Below are 18,218 nucleotides of genomic sequence, written 5' to 3'. Positions count from 1 at the left end.
AGATCATCAGAATAATGAATTCTTTTATCACAAATGAATTGCCAAACTTAGCATCACTAAGTCTTTGGTTAAAAATACAAAAATGATTCTGAAGTGAAAGAACTTAATGTTTGCTGAAATAAAAATTAAAACACATTTGTAACTTTAAATCAAAGAGAATGGCTAAATAAAAAGCTACAGATTGACATTGACATATAACAGAGCAGTTTTCTCTAAATTAAAAAAAAAAGTTTATTAAAAGTAAAAGAATTTATATATTCCTCTTTTCTATTACAAATAGAAAATTGGAAATTATGATTTTTTTTTTATTTCTTCTAAGTATTTTACACCTTTAAAATATAAGATCAAGTCTCTTGAGTCACTAAAACAAAAAACAAACATTTTTATGCACCAAGCTGATTAAATAGTTCCTAACCATACTTAATTAAAATCAACTTATATTTCACTTTAATGTGTTTTAAAATTAACAATATTATTCAATTAATTGTTGGGGGGGATTCTACTAATTTCCAACTAATGTTTTGTAAGGGGAAAATATATTTCTGGAACAATTTTTATTATTTCAAAAATGCACAAATATCTAACTTAAAATAATAATAATAATGCAGAGAGGGAGGAAGCTTTCTCAATAGAATGACTCAAATTACCTTTTTATAACATTTTGACAAGGCAGTTCTTACATTCACATACAGTCAGATCTGACAAAGATCAAAGTCACAAAATTAAATTTTAAACAGATTCAATATGAATCAGTTTGCTGTTAGATTTCATCAGGAACCTTTGCTTCTATTGCAAGTAGGGAAAACAGAAAGCAAAATACGATTGTGGTTCTCTGGCATCTCAGCAATGGCTACTAAATCAAACAAAAGGAGAGAAACTTCTTTCAAACTAAGTACAGATCAAAACGATGGATTGAGGGATCATGACCTTTTAATGCCACCAAAGATAGCCTATAACTTGGCCCGGCAATATGCCATATCAGCCTAGTTGGAAACTAGGGGCCCGGGCCTTAGGGGGGACTGGCGATACTGTCACTAAAAAAAAGAAAGAAAGAAAAGAAGGAAAGAAGAATGGGGTAAAAAAACTCTGAATGAGAGAAAATGCAAAGATTAAGGAAAATTTATATTCTTTTGATACTTACTCTTATGGCACTTATACTAGAGTTAATTGCTTTTCAGTAAGCAGTTTTGATTTTTTTTTTTTTTTCATTTTTCCTCCACTTTTTTTTTCTTCTTTTTTCCCCTTTTCTTTTCTTTTCCCCTTTTTTCTTCTTTCCCCCTTTTTCTTTCTTTTTACTTTTTTGGGTAGGAGGGGCCTGGTGTCATAACTGACTAGGGCACTCCCTATAACTGCAGTTTTTTGGAATTGAATTTCAACAGATTACAAACGAGAGGGATTTAGATATCCTACTTTAACGGTGCCCACAGGGGGGATTATGGCGCAGGTTGCACCATCAAAATGGGGGAGGGGGATTTTTTAATTAATTTACTCATTTAAATTTATTTATTGATTTATTTTTAATTTGATTTATTTTATTTTATTCTGTTCATATTTTATTTCATTTATTTATTTAGTTTGTGTGTGTGTGTCTGTCACTGGCCTAACACAGAACTTTTATAATAAAATAATAATGATAACAATAATTGAAGATAAATAAATAAACAAATAAAGAGCATTTTTAAAAAATAAATAAATAAAACACACTAAAAAATAAATAGTAAAGAGAGCTAGAAAATAAAAATAAACAAGGGGAAGAGGGTTGAAAAATTTTTTTGGGGGGAATTTGCACCATTGAACTTGGGGGCGATGGGCACCCCTGTCCTACTTGTAACATTGGATTGCCTTGATCTCCTCCACCCTTTTTTTCTATTTTGATGGATACCTATTACGTACTTATTTTAACAATGACCAAACCCAAAATCAAAATCGGATATGCCTTTGTATTGAGCAGAGTAATTATTGAACATGAATTACTTTGAACCAGAAAGTAAACACCAGCACATTGAATGCAAGCATGCCTGACAACAAGGTGAAGCCAGTAAGTTGATTTTACTGCTCAAATCAGAAGATATTTTTTTGGAAACAATTACTGCTCATACTCTTCAAACTCTTCCTAATGTATGAGGTTTTTTTAAAGTATTCAAACATCTTTTATGCATCTTTTATTTTTTCTCTCCGTCTCTATCAAACTTTTTTTCTTTTTCGGTCAACTTCAAGATACGTTTAGAGCAAGTTAATGCATCACTGGTCAATGCATTTGAGGATTACTAATCAAATGGAAAACTTTTTTTTTCCTGAGAATAATAGGAGGAGGGAACTGGTGTCCCTAAACTGTGGAAGACTATGTTAAAAAATGAGGTAGATATTCTACTGTTGTTGTGTTAAATTATACACATTGAGCATAGATACTTATCCAGGGTTGCCACTCAATCCCGAGAAGAAAATTCCCTGTGTTTTCCCCGTACAAGTACGCAGCATTAAAAATGAGTAAAAACTTATATTTGTATAAGAAAATTAATATCAAGATAGTTTCATCATAGGAAAAAATAAATACATAAATCAAATAAAGAAAATGAAAACTATTTATTAAAATTTAACTTTTTATGAAAAAAATAAGACCATTATTACTTAACCATTTATTACTTACATACTTAACCATTTATTACTTGAACCATAAAAAGAAGAAAAAATGAATTAAATAAGCAGAACAATAAATACTAATGACTAATCTCATGTTCCCCAAATTAAATCAGCATGAAATTCAGGATGTATGTTAAAACAAAACATTCAATAGTAATTGCTTTTATGATAGATATTTTAATACTTACACAAACAAAAACGAAAAGAAAAAAATGGTTAAATCAAAATTACATTTTTTTATTTTATTCTATTGTCTTTTCTTATTTTCTTCTTATTATTTTCAAAATTTGAATTTATTTTTTGATAGTTAATGTTTCAGCATTGATTTTTGAAACTTCAATATAAGAAAAAAATTAAATTCTCTATATTTTCCAGGTTTTTAAGGATTTTTTCAAAATTCCCTGGATTTCCCCTGTTTTTTCAGGTTTCCCTGTGGCATGGCAACGCTGTTATTGAACTTGAATATAATAAGTACAGTAACATATTTAAAAAGTATACCTTGAAATATGCAGAAACTGCACATCTCATTTCTTCTTTAAAATAAACATTTGCAATTCATTTTAGAATTTTACTTTGTGGTTTTATTTGACTTTTAAAGAAAGGAATAACATTTCTTCTCAAAAAATCAAATATTGTAACCACAATGATGATATAACAACTTAACAATGTTTAGATCCTGCAATTTCACCTTATCCTCAAAGTAAAAGTGATCCTCAGGTTTTAAGAACTCCTTAGCCCATGATTTGGTTCGGATATTTTTCTAATTCTCCATAGTCTCAGGTTTACTTTATACAAAATTCTAACTTATGTTCTTGAGATAAAAGCTTGAGTAAAACTAAGTTTCAACTACGCAATGAAGATTCTTAATGATACACAATGTGAAGGTTCGGAAGAACTGGAATTTTCCCTCAGCTTTCAGAATTGTTAATACTAACATCTCTGTCTTCTTCAAGCCTTCTCATGGGAGTTTCAGGACCAGCAAATCCAAGTTGAATTTCCTCATTTGTTTTCCCTTTCGTTTCCGGCAAAAGAAATATCGTAAAAACGCAACACAGAAAACAAAATGAAGAATACAACCAATAAGCTCCATAGGCCTGAATTGACTTTTCAAGATAAATAAAAGTCTTAGTAATGATAAAAACAAAAGTCCACGAACAAGCAGTGCCCAGCCCACAAATGACACCACGAGCATAATTAGGAGACATTTCTGACATCATCAACCACGGAATGGGACCCATGCCGAGAGAGAATGCTGAAATGTACACAATCAAACACAATAGCGGTAGCCATCCGTACGAACTTTTCAGAGCTGGGTTATTGCGACTTAAATACAAAAACGTGCTGAATATGTTCAAGACAATGCACATGACTAACACAGATATAAAAAGCAATATTTTCCTACCTAGTTTGTCCATCAGAAATGTACTGAGCAACGTAAAAAGGAACATAAATAATGCAACAAAAGCATTTGCATTTGTTGGATCAATTGAACTGCTAGATTCTTTGAAGATGCTAACGGTGTAGTAAAGTATGGCATTTGATCCAGAAAACTGTTGGAAAAACAAAAGTGCGATTGCTAGCAAAGCAGGCTTGTATATTGCTGGTTTAATAATATCCTTCATCGTGAACTTCTGTTTTGAATCACTAGTCTGACCTTCATGAAAGAGTATTGCAGTCTCTTCTGATGACTTCCCATAGAAGAATCTCATGGCCATAACAGCCTCCTCTTGTTTTCCCTTCATGAACAGCCATTGGGGAGATTCTGGTAAAAACAGCATAGTAAATGGAGCAAAAACAGAAAAGATTGCAGAAGCGGCAGCGACCCAACGCCAACTAAAGAATTTTCCGAGTAATGCCATCAATATAACCCCACCACATATGTACAGTTGAAACCTACATCCTAAGTTACCTCGAAGCTTTGGTATGGCGATTTCGACAATGTACATTGGTGTCACAACGCAAATCAGTCCACAGCAAATGCCCGTCAGAGCTCGACCAGCATACACATATTCCAGAGAAGTGGCATAAGTTATAAGGAGCCATCCAGCAAGTTGAAGTACAGATAGTGCCATCATAACACCTTTCCTACCAATTTTGTCAGAAAAATAGCCTGAAAAAAAATGATTATGAGACAAAATTTAATAACTTCATTTCAATATGTAGCAATGCAACACAATAATTCTCAAGATATTAATTTCAAGATATTAATGGCTACACAATATTTTCATTATGTTCAACTATTAAGCAAGGGCGCCCCCCATATAGGGGGGCAAGTGGGGGTCTAGTCCCCCATCCCCTAGAAATTAGAACTTCTTCGCTTTTGGTACTTTTTTTCTTTGCAAAAATGTAAAAAAAATTCTTCCTCTGCCTTTAATGAATAGGGTTTCAAAAATATCAAATTTTGATAACTCTAATCTGTACTGAAATTGGTTTCTTTGGGTAAAATATTCTGCTAAACCATGGGGAAAATATCTGAGCCCCCCCCCTCCCCCTTAAAATTGTGCATATGGGTGCCCATGCTATTAAGGCTTTATCCATTACTTTTGTGTTGATTATGAACTTAAAACATTTACCAAAACATAAAATTGCAAAAATATTTGCTGCTTCCCAACTAGGACATAGCATAGAAAATTTACAACTTTTTCCAGAATGACTTTCCGTGTTTACTTTAAACCTGAAACGTGCATGCAAGTAATACTTTTGCAATTTTATGTTTCAATAGCATTCAGATTATTATTTACATTTTCCACAGAAATGGAAACATGTTTTTTCTTTCAGTATAAAGCATCCATTATCTGAGAGAGTGATATACAATCTTTATTACTAACAGAGAGATTAAACAAGAGTTTCATCAATTTACATAAGCTCAGAAAGTTCTAAGCACACTCACTGGCCTCAAAAAATTAAGGTACAACTGGTTTTTTGCATCAAATTTGCAAATGAATGAATGTAGAAGCAAAAAAAAAATTGGAGGATATGTGCATTAAAGAGTTTCTATTGAATGCATCATAGAAATTTGTATAAGTGTATTGCAAAAACCATTTATACCAAAAAAAGGAAGTTTTTTGGAAAAGTCCATTCTTAAGGAAAGAACATCACAGTGTTATGTAGTAAAATGTCATATAAACAATACAAAAATGGGTTCTAATAAGGAACTGTCCCTCCTCCCCCTAACTTGAATGCATAGGCGGCATTGATTTTCCATGCTGTTTACTAAATTGTCGGAATAGGAAGCGAAGATCAGACAAAGAGTAAGCTTTGTTCCAGCTCATGTAACGACCTTGGAGGAGGTTTTAAAGCAGCAACCTGTCTGCCAAGATAATCCCAAAGATGTTCTACTGGATTCAGGTCTGGAGATCGAGATGGTCATTCCATTTGCTCCAAACCGTGGTCCTCAAGATGCTCCTCAACAATCCGAGCTCGGTGAGGTCGTGCATTACCATCCATCTGAATGAAGTCATTTAATAGCACCAGCATATGGGCCGACATATAGATCAAGGATCTCATCCCGATATCTCAGACCAGTCAGAGTTCCTCTATGGAGCACATGCAAGTCAGTGTGACCACTGAGTGAGATCCCTGACCAAACCATGATTTCACCATCTCTACAACTGTGCCTTTCAACAGTGTTGGATTGACGGTATCTAGTGTGCTGTTCCCTCCAGATCAGTAGATGCCCTGAATCACTCTCCAATGTAAATCTGGACTCGTCTGTGCACAGCACAGAAGCCCATTGCTGTTGGGTCCAGGAAACATATTCTCTTGCCCAGCATAAGCAGATCCTTCACTGTGGTCTGTTGAGCAGAACACACAACTGCTCCTCTTGCATAGGGACCTGCATTGTGAAGACGACTTCACACTGTAGTAGCAGATTCTTCTTCCTAACTCTACAAAGTGGTCTGCAACGAGCTGCGGCACAGTAATGATTATTCTCCTTCGGGCCAAAAGAACAAGAAAATGGTTTTCTACAGGTTTTGTAGCTCGTGGTCGACCTGGAACAGGTTTTCTGGACGCAGAATCTCCTAACTGGTAGTGATCCCAAAGTCACTGAACAACACGACGAGACACATTGAGACGTCTAGCAGCATCAGCCTGAGACAATTCCATTTCCATCCATCCAACTGCCCCCCACCTTAACGAATTGGGCAAACAACGTCTCTGAGACATTTTCTAAACTCTATTGACTATTGTCAACAAAACTGCCAACTACAGTTGAAAATCAACACAACTTACACACAAAAGTACAAAAGCTTGATATTTGCTTTTTTTTTTTCCTCCCTCATAAAGATTCAGGGTTCGTACTCAGTTTCAGAAATAAAATGAAGGAGTTTTGAAGGAGTACTAATGGGCTATCCTTAAATGATGTCGCACTTTTTTTTCAACATGTTTGGCCCCCTTCTCCTTTGTCACAAAGTGTAACACTTTATCTTACTCCTACTCTTGTCACATACTATATTTTTTAAAAACATATTGTTATAACAACAGCGTGATGTTACTTTTCGTCACCCTCTCTCTCTTCCCCTTGTCACATTTTCATGAACCTGTCTCCCCCTCAAGGCATGACATCACTTGTGGATGATTCATTTTACAATATCATAATTGTACTTTGCTAAACAATTGTTTTTTTAACACAATCACTTAACATAGTACATCTGCTTATGTATTTTTAAGTATTTTAATAATAATTAGACAAAATGACTTTTGCAACTGAGAGTGGGGTGGAGAGAAAAGCAATAATCATAAAACTTAAAAAAATAGCCCTAGCACAATTTAAGCATGTTTTAATTCACTTAGTCTTCTAATAAAACTTTCACCTTCAACTTTTATGACTTAACTATGATTTGTAAATCACATCTTTATGAAAAAAAATACGAAATTACTACATTAAAATCGCTTTTTTCGCTCTTGTGACAAAGTTAAATTGTCAATAGAAGTATTTCAAGCTACTGTCAATAGAGGAAGACTATGTAATCTTAAACTAAGAAAGAAGGAGTTTTGAAGGAGTTCAAACTCAAATGAAGGAGTTTGAAAGGCCCTTTAAAAAATTTTCCAAAATGAAGGAGTATTGGAGGAGTTTTGAAGGAGCGTACGAACTCTGGATATGTTCTTTTCTATAAAATAAAAGTGTCAGCTATTGTTTTTTCATAACTGGTTTTACAGTTTGATATTATCATTCATGCAAACTATGCATTTTATTGTTACTGCCATTTTTTTAATGGTGAGCTTCGAAAAACATGTTATACCTTAACTTTTTGAGGCCAGTGTACATAGAAATGTAGAAAATGGAAAAATGCTAGTGTGAATGTCATTCTACTTGCCTTTCAAAAGCAAAAAAAAAAAAAACATTTGTTATATATTAGGAAAATAATAAAATATCAGTAACAAAAAAAAAAAGTCAGCTTCCAAAATCCTGGTTTATAGCAAAGATATCAGACTGAATACCTGTTTTTTTTGGGGGGGGGAGCTGGTTTTGTCAGTTTTTTCTTCCAAAGGGTTTATCCCCCCCCCCCCCCACTCGGGAAAAATTGAAAATTTTGAATTAAAAAAATTATAAGACATACATTCCAATGCATTTTTTGTTAAAACAATTTTATGCTCAGTATCCCACATGAAAACATTAACTTTGATAATGCAAACTTGTGAGATAATTTAATTTCCCTGTACATCAAAGTATTACTTCATACTTTTCTCATTAATACTTCAAATTTACACACAGAACAGAATTAGTACATCATTAAAATCAACTAGTGAAAAAGTGCAAGTAAAATTTATCATATATTTTCGTTTAACATGAGCATAACAAAAGAATGTAACAAATTGTTTTTCACAAAAAAGTTGCTTTCCGTAAAATCCCCCCGTTTACAAAAAGAAAAACAAGTTTGTCAAAAGATTTGACTGAACAATTTACAAAAATCAGATCTCACTGAAAATTAATGCTTTATTGGTTATTTAACTAATTTAGATAATATTTGGGGTAGAAACACACCGAACATCATATTTTGCCTAATAACGAATACTTAAATTTTTATTTTATATCAATATTAAATATAAAATATATTTTTCTACTTAGTGTCTTTCATGAAATGAATATACGTTTCCATTTAACATCCTAAATTTATCTACTTTAAGTATGATTATTAATTTAAAATAGAAATAAGAAATAAAATAAATCATGTTTACTAAAACCAAAAAATAATGGGTAACAACCTGAAAATGCAGAACACCTAATATTCCAGCAATACAACTTACTGTAATTCAACTGTGGTTACAAGTATTAATTTAATTAGGTTGCTTTGAACAATGCTTAGTATTTCATAAGGTGTAAAATTTTAGCAATTAAAATACTGCAAAATTTGATACCTAAGCACTTTTAATACACATAATCACCTTTTTAAACATTTATGAAATAAAGACAAAACTTTTTCTAGTTGCACATTTTACACAAAAAAAAAAAAAAAAAAAAATTGCACTTAATTTGCTTTCAAACACTTAATAAGTATTAAATTTTTGTTTTTTCTGGTTACTGTTTCATACTTACATAAGTTAGTAACAGCGAGGTTGCCATAATTTGTTATAAGAGAAAAATTAAAACCCAGCAAATTTTTAATTTAACATATCAGTGTTTTCTTTTACGTTAAAATTACTTTGAATGTGATAACATTAATAAGAGCAAACTTGAATTAATTATGCACTTTGATACAGAACTATAATTTAACTTTCATTTATTGTATAGAAAATATATTTGCTTAATAAATGTCAAACATTTAAATTTATTTACTTTTTGATTACCGAATATTGAACTATTCAGTCAAACCGAATATTCAGTTTGCCAACTAAGCAGTATACCAATTACCAACCAAAAAAATGGTGCATCCCTAATTTGATGTTTTGAACAAAGAAAGCTGCAGGCAAGTTTTTTTTTTCAATAGTAAAAGTTTTATGTACATTTCTGAAAAAAAAAAAAGGCTTGCATTATCTTTAAATATCTAACTTTTTTTTGTGTTTTCTATGAAAGTGGAAGCACTAAATACATTTTAATTAAAAAAAAAAATTCAGAAAAAAAAAAGCCACCATTTACCATGGACTAACCAAAAAGATTCATTTGTTTTACTTCCTTTTTTTTTTCTTTTTAGTATGATTGTTTTTCAAGTAAAATTAAGCATATTTAAAAGGTAAACTAAGAAACAAATATCACCAATACATACCTGCCACAATACCTCCGAGAATAGCACTCAGGGGAAGCAAACTACCAATCCATGACACTTGGTCATCATTTGGATGCAGATAACTTGATTTCATACCTTCTGTAGCAGTTGAAGAATATGTGCTTGCTATTCCAACTGAAACAGCATTCATAAGAGGTGCAGAAGCAGCAAATGTCAATTTTTTGTACCCCATTCTCTGGTCCTACAAGGAATGGAAACAATGGAAGCATTGTTTTTAAAATTTAAGCTCAAGCTTAGAGCACATTATTACTTTGAGTATTTTTTAAATTTACTTTTTATTTATTTTATTTATTTATTTATTTATTTTTTGAAAACAAGCACGATTGCATCAATATTTTATACTTTATATTTAAAAATAAACACTACATAAAAATAAATATTTCAAACACAAAAAGCAACATAAACAATTTTAACTCTTCAAATAAACACTACCTTTGTTTGGTAAACTTCACTTTTTCATGCTTATTAGTCTTGAAAATATAGAAAATTATCTTTAGTTTGAATAAGAATTTCTAACACATTTTTACAGCAAATTTTTTACTCAGCTAATTTGTCATGTAAATTTAGTTCACATCAATTATGTTTGATAATAATTTTTAAACTTGCCTTCAGTATTAGTAAAAAACCATAGTGTAAAAAATGTACATTTATTCATATGATCACCCTTACTTTCTTGGTAATCAAAATTTAAACTCCTTTTTTAAAAATTTCATTAAAATGATGATGCTTCTTTAAACTAATAAGGTGGCACAGCTAAATACAAATGTGACAATGAGCAACAGGCTCTGGGCTCATTGTCCTAGTCAATTTAATAGTTCCCAATGAAGATCGATGGCCCTCTTAAAGCTATCCACTCCCTTGCTCATTACTACCTCTTCCAGTAAGCTGTTCCAAGTGCCCACGACCCTACTAGAGAAGTAGTTTTCCCTCATTTCCAGGTTAGCCTGAGATTTGAATAGCTTAAAACAATGTCCCCTTGTCTTGCTTTCCGTGAGAAAATTTAACCCGCTAACATCTTTCATTTTGATAAATTTAAACACCTGAATCATGTTACCTCTGGCCAGGGCCGGATTTAGGGGAGGGCAGGCGAGGCTACTGCCCTGGGGCCTCCACAACAAAGGGGCCCCCACAATAAAATTTTTACAAAATATCCTAATTTTCACGGGTCCAAAATATACGTATATATCAAAATATTTGGATATATATCAAAACATCGGATATTTTCGAAAATATGATCTTTTCGAACCCTGATTAGGGGCCTGCACTCCTTCGTTGCCCCGGGGCCTCCACATTTCCAAATCCGGCCCTGCCTCTGGCTCTTCTTTGCTCCAGGCTATACATATTAAGCCTATTAAGTCTGGTATCATAATCTAAATCTGAAAGTCCCCTTACTAGTCTAATAGTCTTTCTTTGAACCCTTTCCAATAAAGAAATATATTTCCTGAGATACGGAGACCAAAACTGAACAGCATGTCAGCATAGAATGACAAGCCTACAATGACAAGTAGGTTTGTGTAATGGAGCAATGTTAATACTAAAAGAGAAAAAAATTGACATAACATTTCACAATAACAGGTATTTCCTATGACAGTATTCAAACTCCTTTCATATCAGAATAATTATGGTCAATAAGTAAAAGTGCACTCTGACAACGTAATGTTGCCAGAAAATGTGAAAGAAAGGGCTTTTTTTTTTTTTTTTTTTTTCAGGCTTACTACCTAAGTTTTTATTAAGACTGCAGTCATTTATATTGGGAAGAAATTTTTACAGAAAATTCATTCAAATAACCATCCTAATTATTACATTTTAAAAGAACAAAGCAGTAGAAAAGGAAGTGAGGAAACACTTTTGGAGTACAAGTTTAAAAAGAAAGAATAAGCAAAAAAGGAGTATAAAAATTTATTTAAAGAGTTGCGTCAGTTTAGGAAAACAAAATACCAAATTATGAAATGCATAAAATGACAGTGTTTACTTGTGAAAGAGAAATGATAGCAAGAATGTACGAGGGAAACAAAGCTGAAAGACGATTCCAATGAGAGAAAAACACAGGTCAAACATTCTTACATATTTTAAAAAACAAACTAATCATGTTTCATAATTCATTTCATACTTACAGAGAGCATTAACATGGAAAAGGCAATTATCAAAAACATAATGAGGAGAATAACAAAAACTCTTTATCTACAGTTTCCTAGATAACAAAGAGGATTTTTCTGATTGTAAGGATAAGGTATTCTTGCAGAAGGAAAAAGAAAGAAAGATATGGCCATATTCTTTTCACTGATAAGATAAAACTACCTGAATGCAAAAGTGAGAAAAGAAATCAAATAAAATGCAGGGATGCTCACAATGGGGGTTTTGTGTGCCATTGAAATTCTTAGGGGGGTGGTTAATTTTACAGGGATTTTCATCTCATTAAGGAGGTCTCTGAGAAGTGCTCCATGGCATTTGGGTGTGCATCGCCCTTGCACCCCTGCAGGGGCGAATCCAGAATTTTTTGAAAGGGGGGGGGTCAAGTTTCAATGGTCAACGTGTTTTCCGTATCAGAAATCAATTAAACAGGGGTGCCAATCCCCTCAAAGGTGATGGCATTCCCTCTCATAGGTTATGACCCCCCCCCCCCCACCAAATATTTAAATCAAAACCCTTTAAAATTACCCCTGCCCTTAATTTTTTCAATGGCATAACCTGTGCCATGCATCATAGTCCCCCAAATTTTCACTTAAAAATCATATTTCTTTGCCAGACAGGCTGGTCACATTACCGTATTAAATAGGTGGATACATTTACATAAATATTTTGTAGCACACAAAACGTTGTGGTTTGAAGTGGAAGAGTACTCTGAAAAAACTTTAAGCTCATTAGAGGTGATTGTTCGTTTGAAAATGAACAAAAAACTCATAATAGCAGTAGCCCAGCAAACAAACTCAGTCATATATCCTTTGGATTATGACGTACTGGGAAGAAAAACCTTACAGAATGAAGCAAAAAAGGGAAAACATTAATTCTAGATACTACTGTTTCGGATCTAAAAATTTGAAGTTTGAATAATAATGATTAAAAAAATCTTGTCACAGGGAGGGTCAGCTGACCCTTTGACCCCCCCCCCCCCCTGAATCCGCCCCTGCACCCCTGTAAAATGAGCACATAACTCTAATTAAATTACAATAAAGTAGTAAACTACCCCCCCCCCCCTTTTTTTTTTTTGTTTTTAAAAGTTTTATTTCAGGCTTGTCCTTTGAAATTTTATGAAAAGTAAAGAGGTTTTCAGGGGTGCCCCGATGGAAGGTCACTCAGCCCTCCAAAAAAATCATCTTATTCAGCAAATTTTGAACAATAATGCGAAAAATTTGTAAGCACTATTATAATTTTTTTTAAATTGGTACGCAATATCTTTTGTCATAAGATGTGCATAACCCATAAATGCATCTAGACAAGTGTGTTTTTTCTTTTTTTTTTTTTTTTTTTTTTTTTTTTTTTTTTTAATTTCATTCAAGAAAAATCTGAGTTTTATTTGACAAATAGAGAATTTCTCTCTCTCAAAAACTTGGAGCAGCCCGGAGGCCCTAAATCCAGGGTTGGTATAAAACCAGTTTTTTTGGTTAAACCAGGTTTATTTGGTTTTTATCACTATTTGTAAGAAAAACAATTTTATTTTAAGAAAATCATGAAGATTTTATGAATTAATCATTAAGGAATGTGTAATATTCCTATTCATACCTAATTTCTTTGTAATTAATTAAACGATTAAGAGTAAAATCTTGGAATTTCATTTCCTCATACTTAAGAGATTTCTATAGAATATTGCTTGAAAATCTTTCACTATTAAAAAAAAAAAAAACATTACGTAAATGAGTCCTGGTATAAATAATCAAAGAAATACTTTACTGTTCAGACGTTATTAACTACAAATAACCAAGAATAAATTATTGCAAATTGATTTCCTCATAATCAGAGATATCTACTATAAATAAAAAAATAAAATTAAAATCACGCATTCTTAAACACAGAAAGTATTTTGCAGCATCTACAAATGAGTCATAAGTATGTACATGAAACAACTGATGTAAATTATACAACTTTAAAAATCAAAAGGTCAAAGCATATTTTGTTTAAAGATTTAAGAAAAAGTTACAAATCATGTAAATTATTTACCTAATTTATCACTGACAACAACTATAGAAATAGAATAAGAAGGTTTTAAGAAAATCATTATGTTTTCCATTGTAGATATTATTTCTCTTGGTTTACATTCAGGAATACAATTTTTTTATCAATGAAAAAAAAAACATTTTAAGTAAAAGCCTCCGTACAAACTTAAATGAAAATACACTTTTAACATATTGTTAAATTCTGTAAACTGTAATTATTTTTGGGATTAATTTGTTATAATCTAGATGAATTTGGCGTTTATTCCATTATCATTCATCTAAAATTATCTTAGTAACATAACCTGTAAATAGTTTCTTGTAATGTACATACAACCCTCTAACATTCGACTGAAGTATACGGTCCCCCTCCCAATTCTGAACAACAAGGTTTGTGAATGGAATTAAACGCCGGGGGCGGGTGGTGTCTTGTGAATGGAGGAGTTAGTTGGTTTGCTTTCTAACTGTTGAGCTTTGTTTCTCGTTGGTGCTTAGCACTGTGTTATTGTGTATTTTGATGTAAATACGTGTTTTACCGTTGAATTTACGTTGTTAATCGATATTTGCCTAATTGCTATGGTTAATTTAGCAGTTGTTAACAATATTTCATGTACATGATTGTAAATAAATCTCCTGTGATTTCTCAAGAACTCTATTGTCATTTAAAGAAAGTTAGAAGTTGCACCGGAACTCTTAAAAATATTTTAATAACAAATACTGTCATAAAAATTAATGTTTCTTGATTCTTCCACCATTCATACATGAGACTTCTTTTATTATATTGAGATCAAAAAGTTCTTTGAAATGTGATTTTTTTTTTTTTTTTTTTTAAATAAGAACAATGAGTTAGGTACATGGATATTTTCTTATTTCATACATTTTCTTTTCTTGCTCTGACTACATCATCTATCTGGGATGCAAACAGTGTGCAGATATAAGCGCAATTTTATGCCTCCTCTAAGTGTTCTTGGACTTCTTAATTTTTTTTCCTCTTTAATTGTCATTTAAAAATTCTAATGTTAAGATATTTTTACACTATGCATCGCTTCAATGGTACATAACCTATCTCAATAAATCTTAAGTAATCAAGCAAATTAGGTAGTATATGAAGTTTTGATTGAAATATGCTTTTTGGGCTATTTTGAAACACAAAAGATAGAAAAATAATGATAATTAAAAATTATAAAAGAGCTACTTGGATTTTTTTTTCCCATGCAATTTTAGAAAACCTTAGTTGGTCTGCCTTGTATATTTATGTTCCTAATAGGAAAGTTGCATAGATTAAAAAAAAAAAAAAAGATAAAATAAAAACTATTTAGCAAACACACATTACCTTAAAACATGTAAGTTTCTAAATTTTTTTAAGCTGTTATTTAACTACAAAGCTTTGCTAGTTACTTTGCATTAATATGTAAAATTTATAAAAACACTTGGTGGAAAACAATGAAATTTTTCAAAAAAAAAAAAAAAAGAAAAACATTTTTGAAAAGAACCACATGGTTTAAACCAAACAACCCTACCTAAGTCTCTAACAATATTCAATTCTTAATGCTTTTATTTTATCTAGACAATCAATAATCATTATTTAAAACAAACGCAGTAAGTTGTGAACTTTGAACAGCATCATTACTCCAACTGCAGTCTCCAGAAGCAAAATACCATGAGAAGTCACAAATTGGAGGAAAACAATCGATTATCAAACATTAAAAGTATGAAATGCACATTTTGGGCACGGACTGATTTACGGCGGGGCATTCGGGGCCCGGGGAACCAAAGGAAAGGGGGCACCAAATTTCTGTTTTTTTTTTTTTTTTTAGCAAAAAAAAAAAAAAAAACACTCTAAAACAGTTTGATGATGGACAATCTTAAGAAGTCATATTAGACTCTAAGCAAAGTTTCAAGGTTTCCTGTTTTTATATAATCTGGGATAATTTGACTACAAAATTGAAATTCAGAATGTCAGCCTATGATAGCATATTAAAGAAATTTTCTTGCTTGTTTGACTGTGACAAGCAAAATATTCGAGAAAGTGTGAAAGATCTTCAAAAATCTTATTCCTGTGATTTGGAGGAATCTTTTCCTGATGAATTTATTCATATTAGTTCAATCATCAGAAAAGAAAGTTTAATGACCAAAAAGTTTTAAAAAATCCATAAACTTGGTGAATGGATACTTTTGCCAATGTATATACAGCCCTGAAATTGTTTTTGACTTTGCCAATCTCCAATTGTAGTGGAGAACGATCATATTAGCTACGCCACTGGATTAATTAACATTGTGTGAAATTCAATGCAACTGACAAATTTTTTTGACAAAACATCTTTTCAACACTCAATGAAATAATGGTTGTTAATTACTCTGGTCACCTATCAAATTATTCATGTTATAAAGCCCAGGTTTTTATTTATTTATTTTATTTTATTTATTAATTTTTTTTGCAGACATTTTTGAACATGAAATACATGTAGTGTAAACTGTTTTCATTTTATAAAATTATTTTTCCTCAAAAAAGTGTGAAAGATTAGGAGGCAACAACCTTGAGTTGATTTCTTTTTTTTTCCTGTAAAATTGTGTTTTATTAACTGATAAAAAAACCTTTGAAAAATGTGGAATGTATCCTCGAATTTGGGACAGATGGCCACCGACTCCACCTTTTTTATGAAAGTTCCATTGAAAGCCAAATTCCATTCTTATGAAAGAACATAAGAAAAATCCAGAAATTTGGAATTTTTAGTTTTTATCTTCGAAATAAATCAAACCTTTGTTTAAAAAATTTTTTTGAATTGATCATTAAGTTTAAATTCTGAAAAGTGAGGGGGGGGGAAACTACCTTTACTTTGAGACCCCCCCCCCCCCCCCCCCACCTTATGAGCCACCTATGCCTCTAATAAATTATATAAACCAGTGCAATTTGAAGTAAATAATACATCTTATGAATGATGCTAAATGATAATATTGGTGCTTTGTTGGTACCCTACACAACTTTCATCATGCTAATCAACAACTTTATCGAGTAATTTTATAATTTTTTTTCATTTACTGTTGTTCAAAGATTGATGCCATTGCATAGTCATCAAACACATACACATTATCTGAAACTTTCCAACTCTCTAAGAGGGCCCCCAAATGGCAGGGTGCCAAGCAAGATCCAGATCTGTATAAATTGAACTTTGGTTACAAAGATCCTTTTTTCAATGCAAAAAAGTAAACTCCCAAAAATGTTTTGCAGTAGCCCGCTTTACAAAATATTTTCAGCATAATTATTTTTCTTTTAGAGGTAATTGCTTACTGCTTAAAAATCCAAGTTTTGTTATAGGATTTTAAAAATATATTGAATAATACTTGTTCAGAAACCAGTGGCAGATTTACAGACTTGGCCCATCGCAATGTATTTTTGGAGGTCTTTTTTGCCTATCACAATACTATTTTAAACATTTGTGCATTTTTGTATCCTTTCGCGTCTCTTTGACACAAATGTGACATGGTGAACCCGCCTCTGTCAGTATTATTCACGACCGCCCACCGCGAAAAGGGAACTGATACTTCCAGAAATTTTGTTTTGCACAACAGAATTTTCAACTCGGACAATCTTGTGAAAATCGTTTACCTATATCCCTCATCCCAGTATATGAATGAAATATAAAGAGATGCACAAGCAATTTATGCTTCTTCACCCTACCTTCCTAAAACCATGAGACCATTAAGGCGAGTATTTACTTCAAACAACCATAAACCATAAATAGCTAGGATTGAAAGAATTAGTATCTTAAATTAAGGCCATAAGTAGAGAAAATATGTTCCAAAGTTGCTTTGTTTGGAAGTTTTCTAAGAAAAACTAAACGGCATAACAATTTAGTGTTCTTGGAAAACATCAACAAGAGGAAACATTAGCAAATAAATTAAATTTGAGCTCTAGAAAATTGTTGCAAAAGAGGAATTACGTACCAAATTTTACAGTAATGACAGCTAGCAATCTATCTCGGTCAGATGGTAAACAAAACCGTCAATTAACACGTGATATTAACTCAATTCATTTCATTTCACTCAAGTGAAGAAACCCCGGAGTAAGACTTTTAAGGATGGTAACGTATTTTCAGGACATGTCCCTAAATCTAGCGGTGATTTGGAAGCAAGTGTAACATTATTTGGAGATATTTTGAGTGAAAATGTGCTATGAAACAACGTTTGGAAACATGAGGAAGGG

At 32.0% G+C, this 18,218-nt stretch overlaps 1 protein-coding gene across 1 annotated transcript; it reads right to left on the bottom strand.

The window, feature by feature from the left end:
- Positions 1 to 2,898: 2,898 nt before the first annotated feature.
- On the bottom strand, positions 2,899 to 17,990 carry LOC129226370 (facilitated trehalose transporter Tret1-like). The gene is made up of 3 exons (XM_054860977.1): positions 17,960 to 17,990; positions 9,846 to 10,047; positions 2,899 to 4,750 (listed from the first exon to the last, which is right to left on the bottom strand). Exons 2-3 carry the CDS (start codon positions 10,036 to 10,038, stop codon positions 3,549 to 3,551), a joined length of 1,395 nt encoding a protein of 464 aa, XP_054716952.1. The 5' UTR covers positions 10,039 to 10,047; positions 17,960 to 17,990; the 3' UTR covers positions 2,899 to 3,548.
- Positions 17,991 to 18,218: the final 228 nt, after the last annotated feature.

Source organism: Uloborus diversus, chromosome 1 (genome assembly GCF_026930045.1).
Source record: "Uloborus diversus isolate 005 chromosome 1, Udiv.v.3.1, whole genome shotgun sequence".
Lineage (NCBI taxonomy): Eukaryota > Metazoa > Arthropoda > Arachnida > Araneae > Uloboridae > Uloborus > Uloborus diversus.
Note: the sequence above shows the minus strand (reverse complement) of the source record. Positions and strands in the feature narration are given on the sequence as shown.

Excerpts from the sequence above, each read along its gene's own strand:
- LOC129226370 (XM_054860977.1), bottom strand. The coding sequence starts at position 10,038 with ATGGGGTACAAAAAATTGACATTTGCTGCTTCTGCACCTCTTATGAAT. Across the intron at positions 4,751-9,845 it reads TCTCGGAGGTATTGTGGCAG|GCTATTTTTCTGACAAAATT; the intron begins GTATGTATTGGT and ends ATTTTTTTTCAG.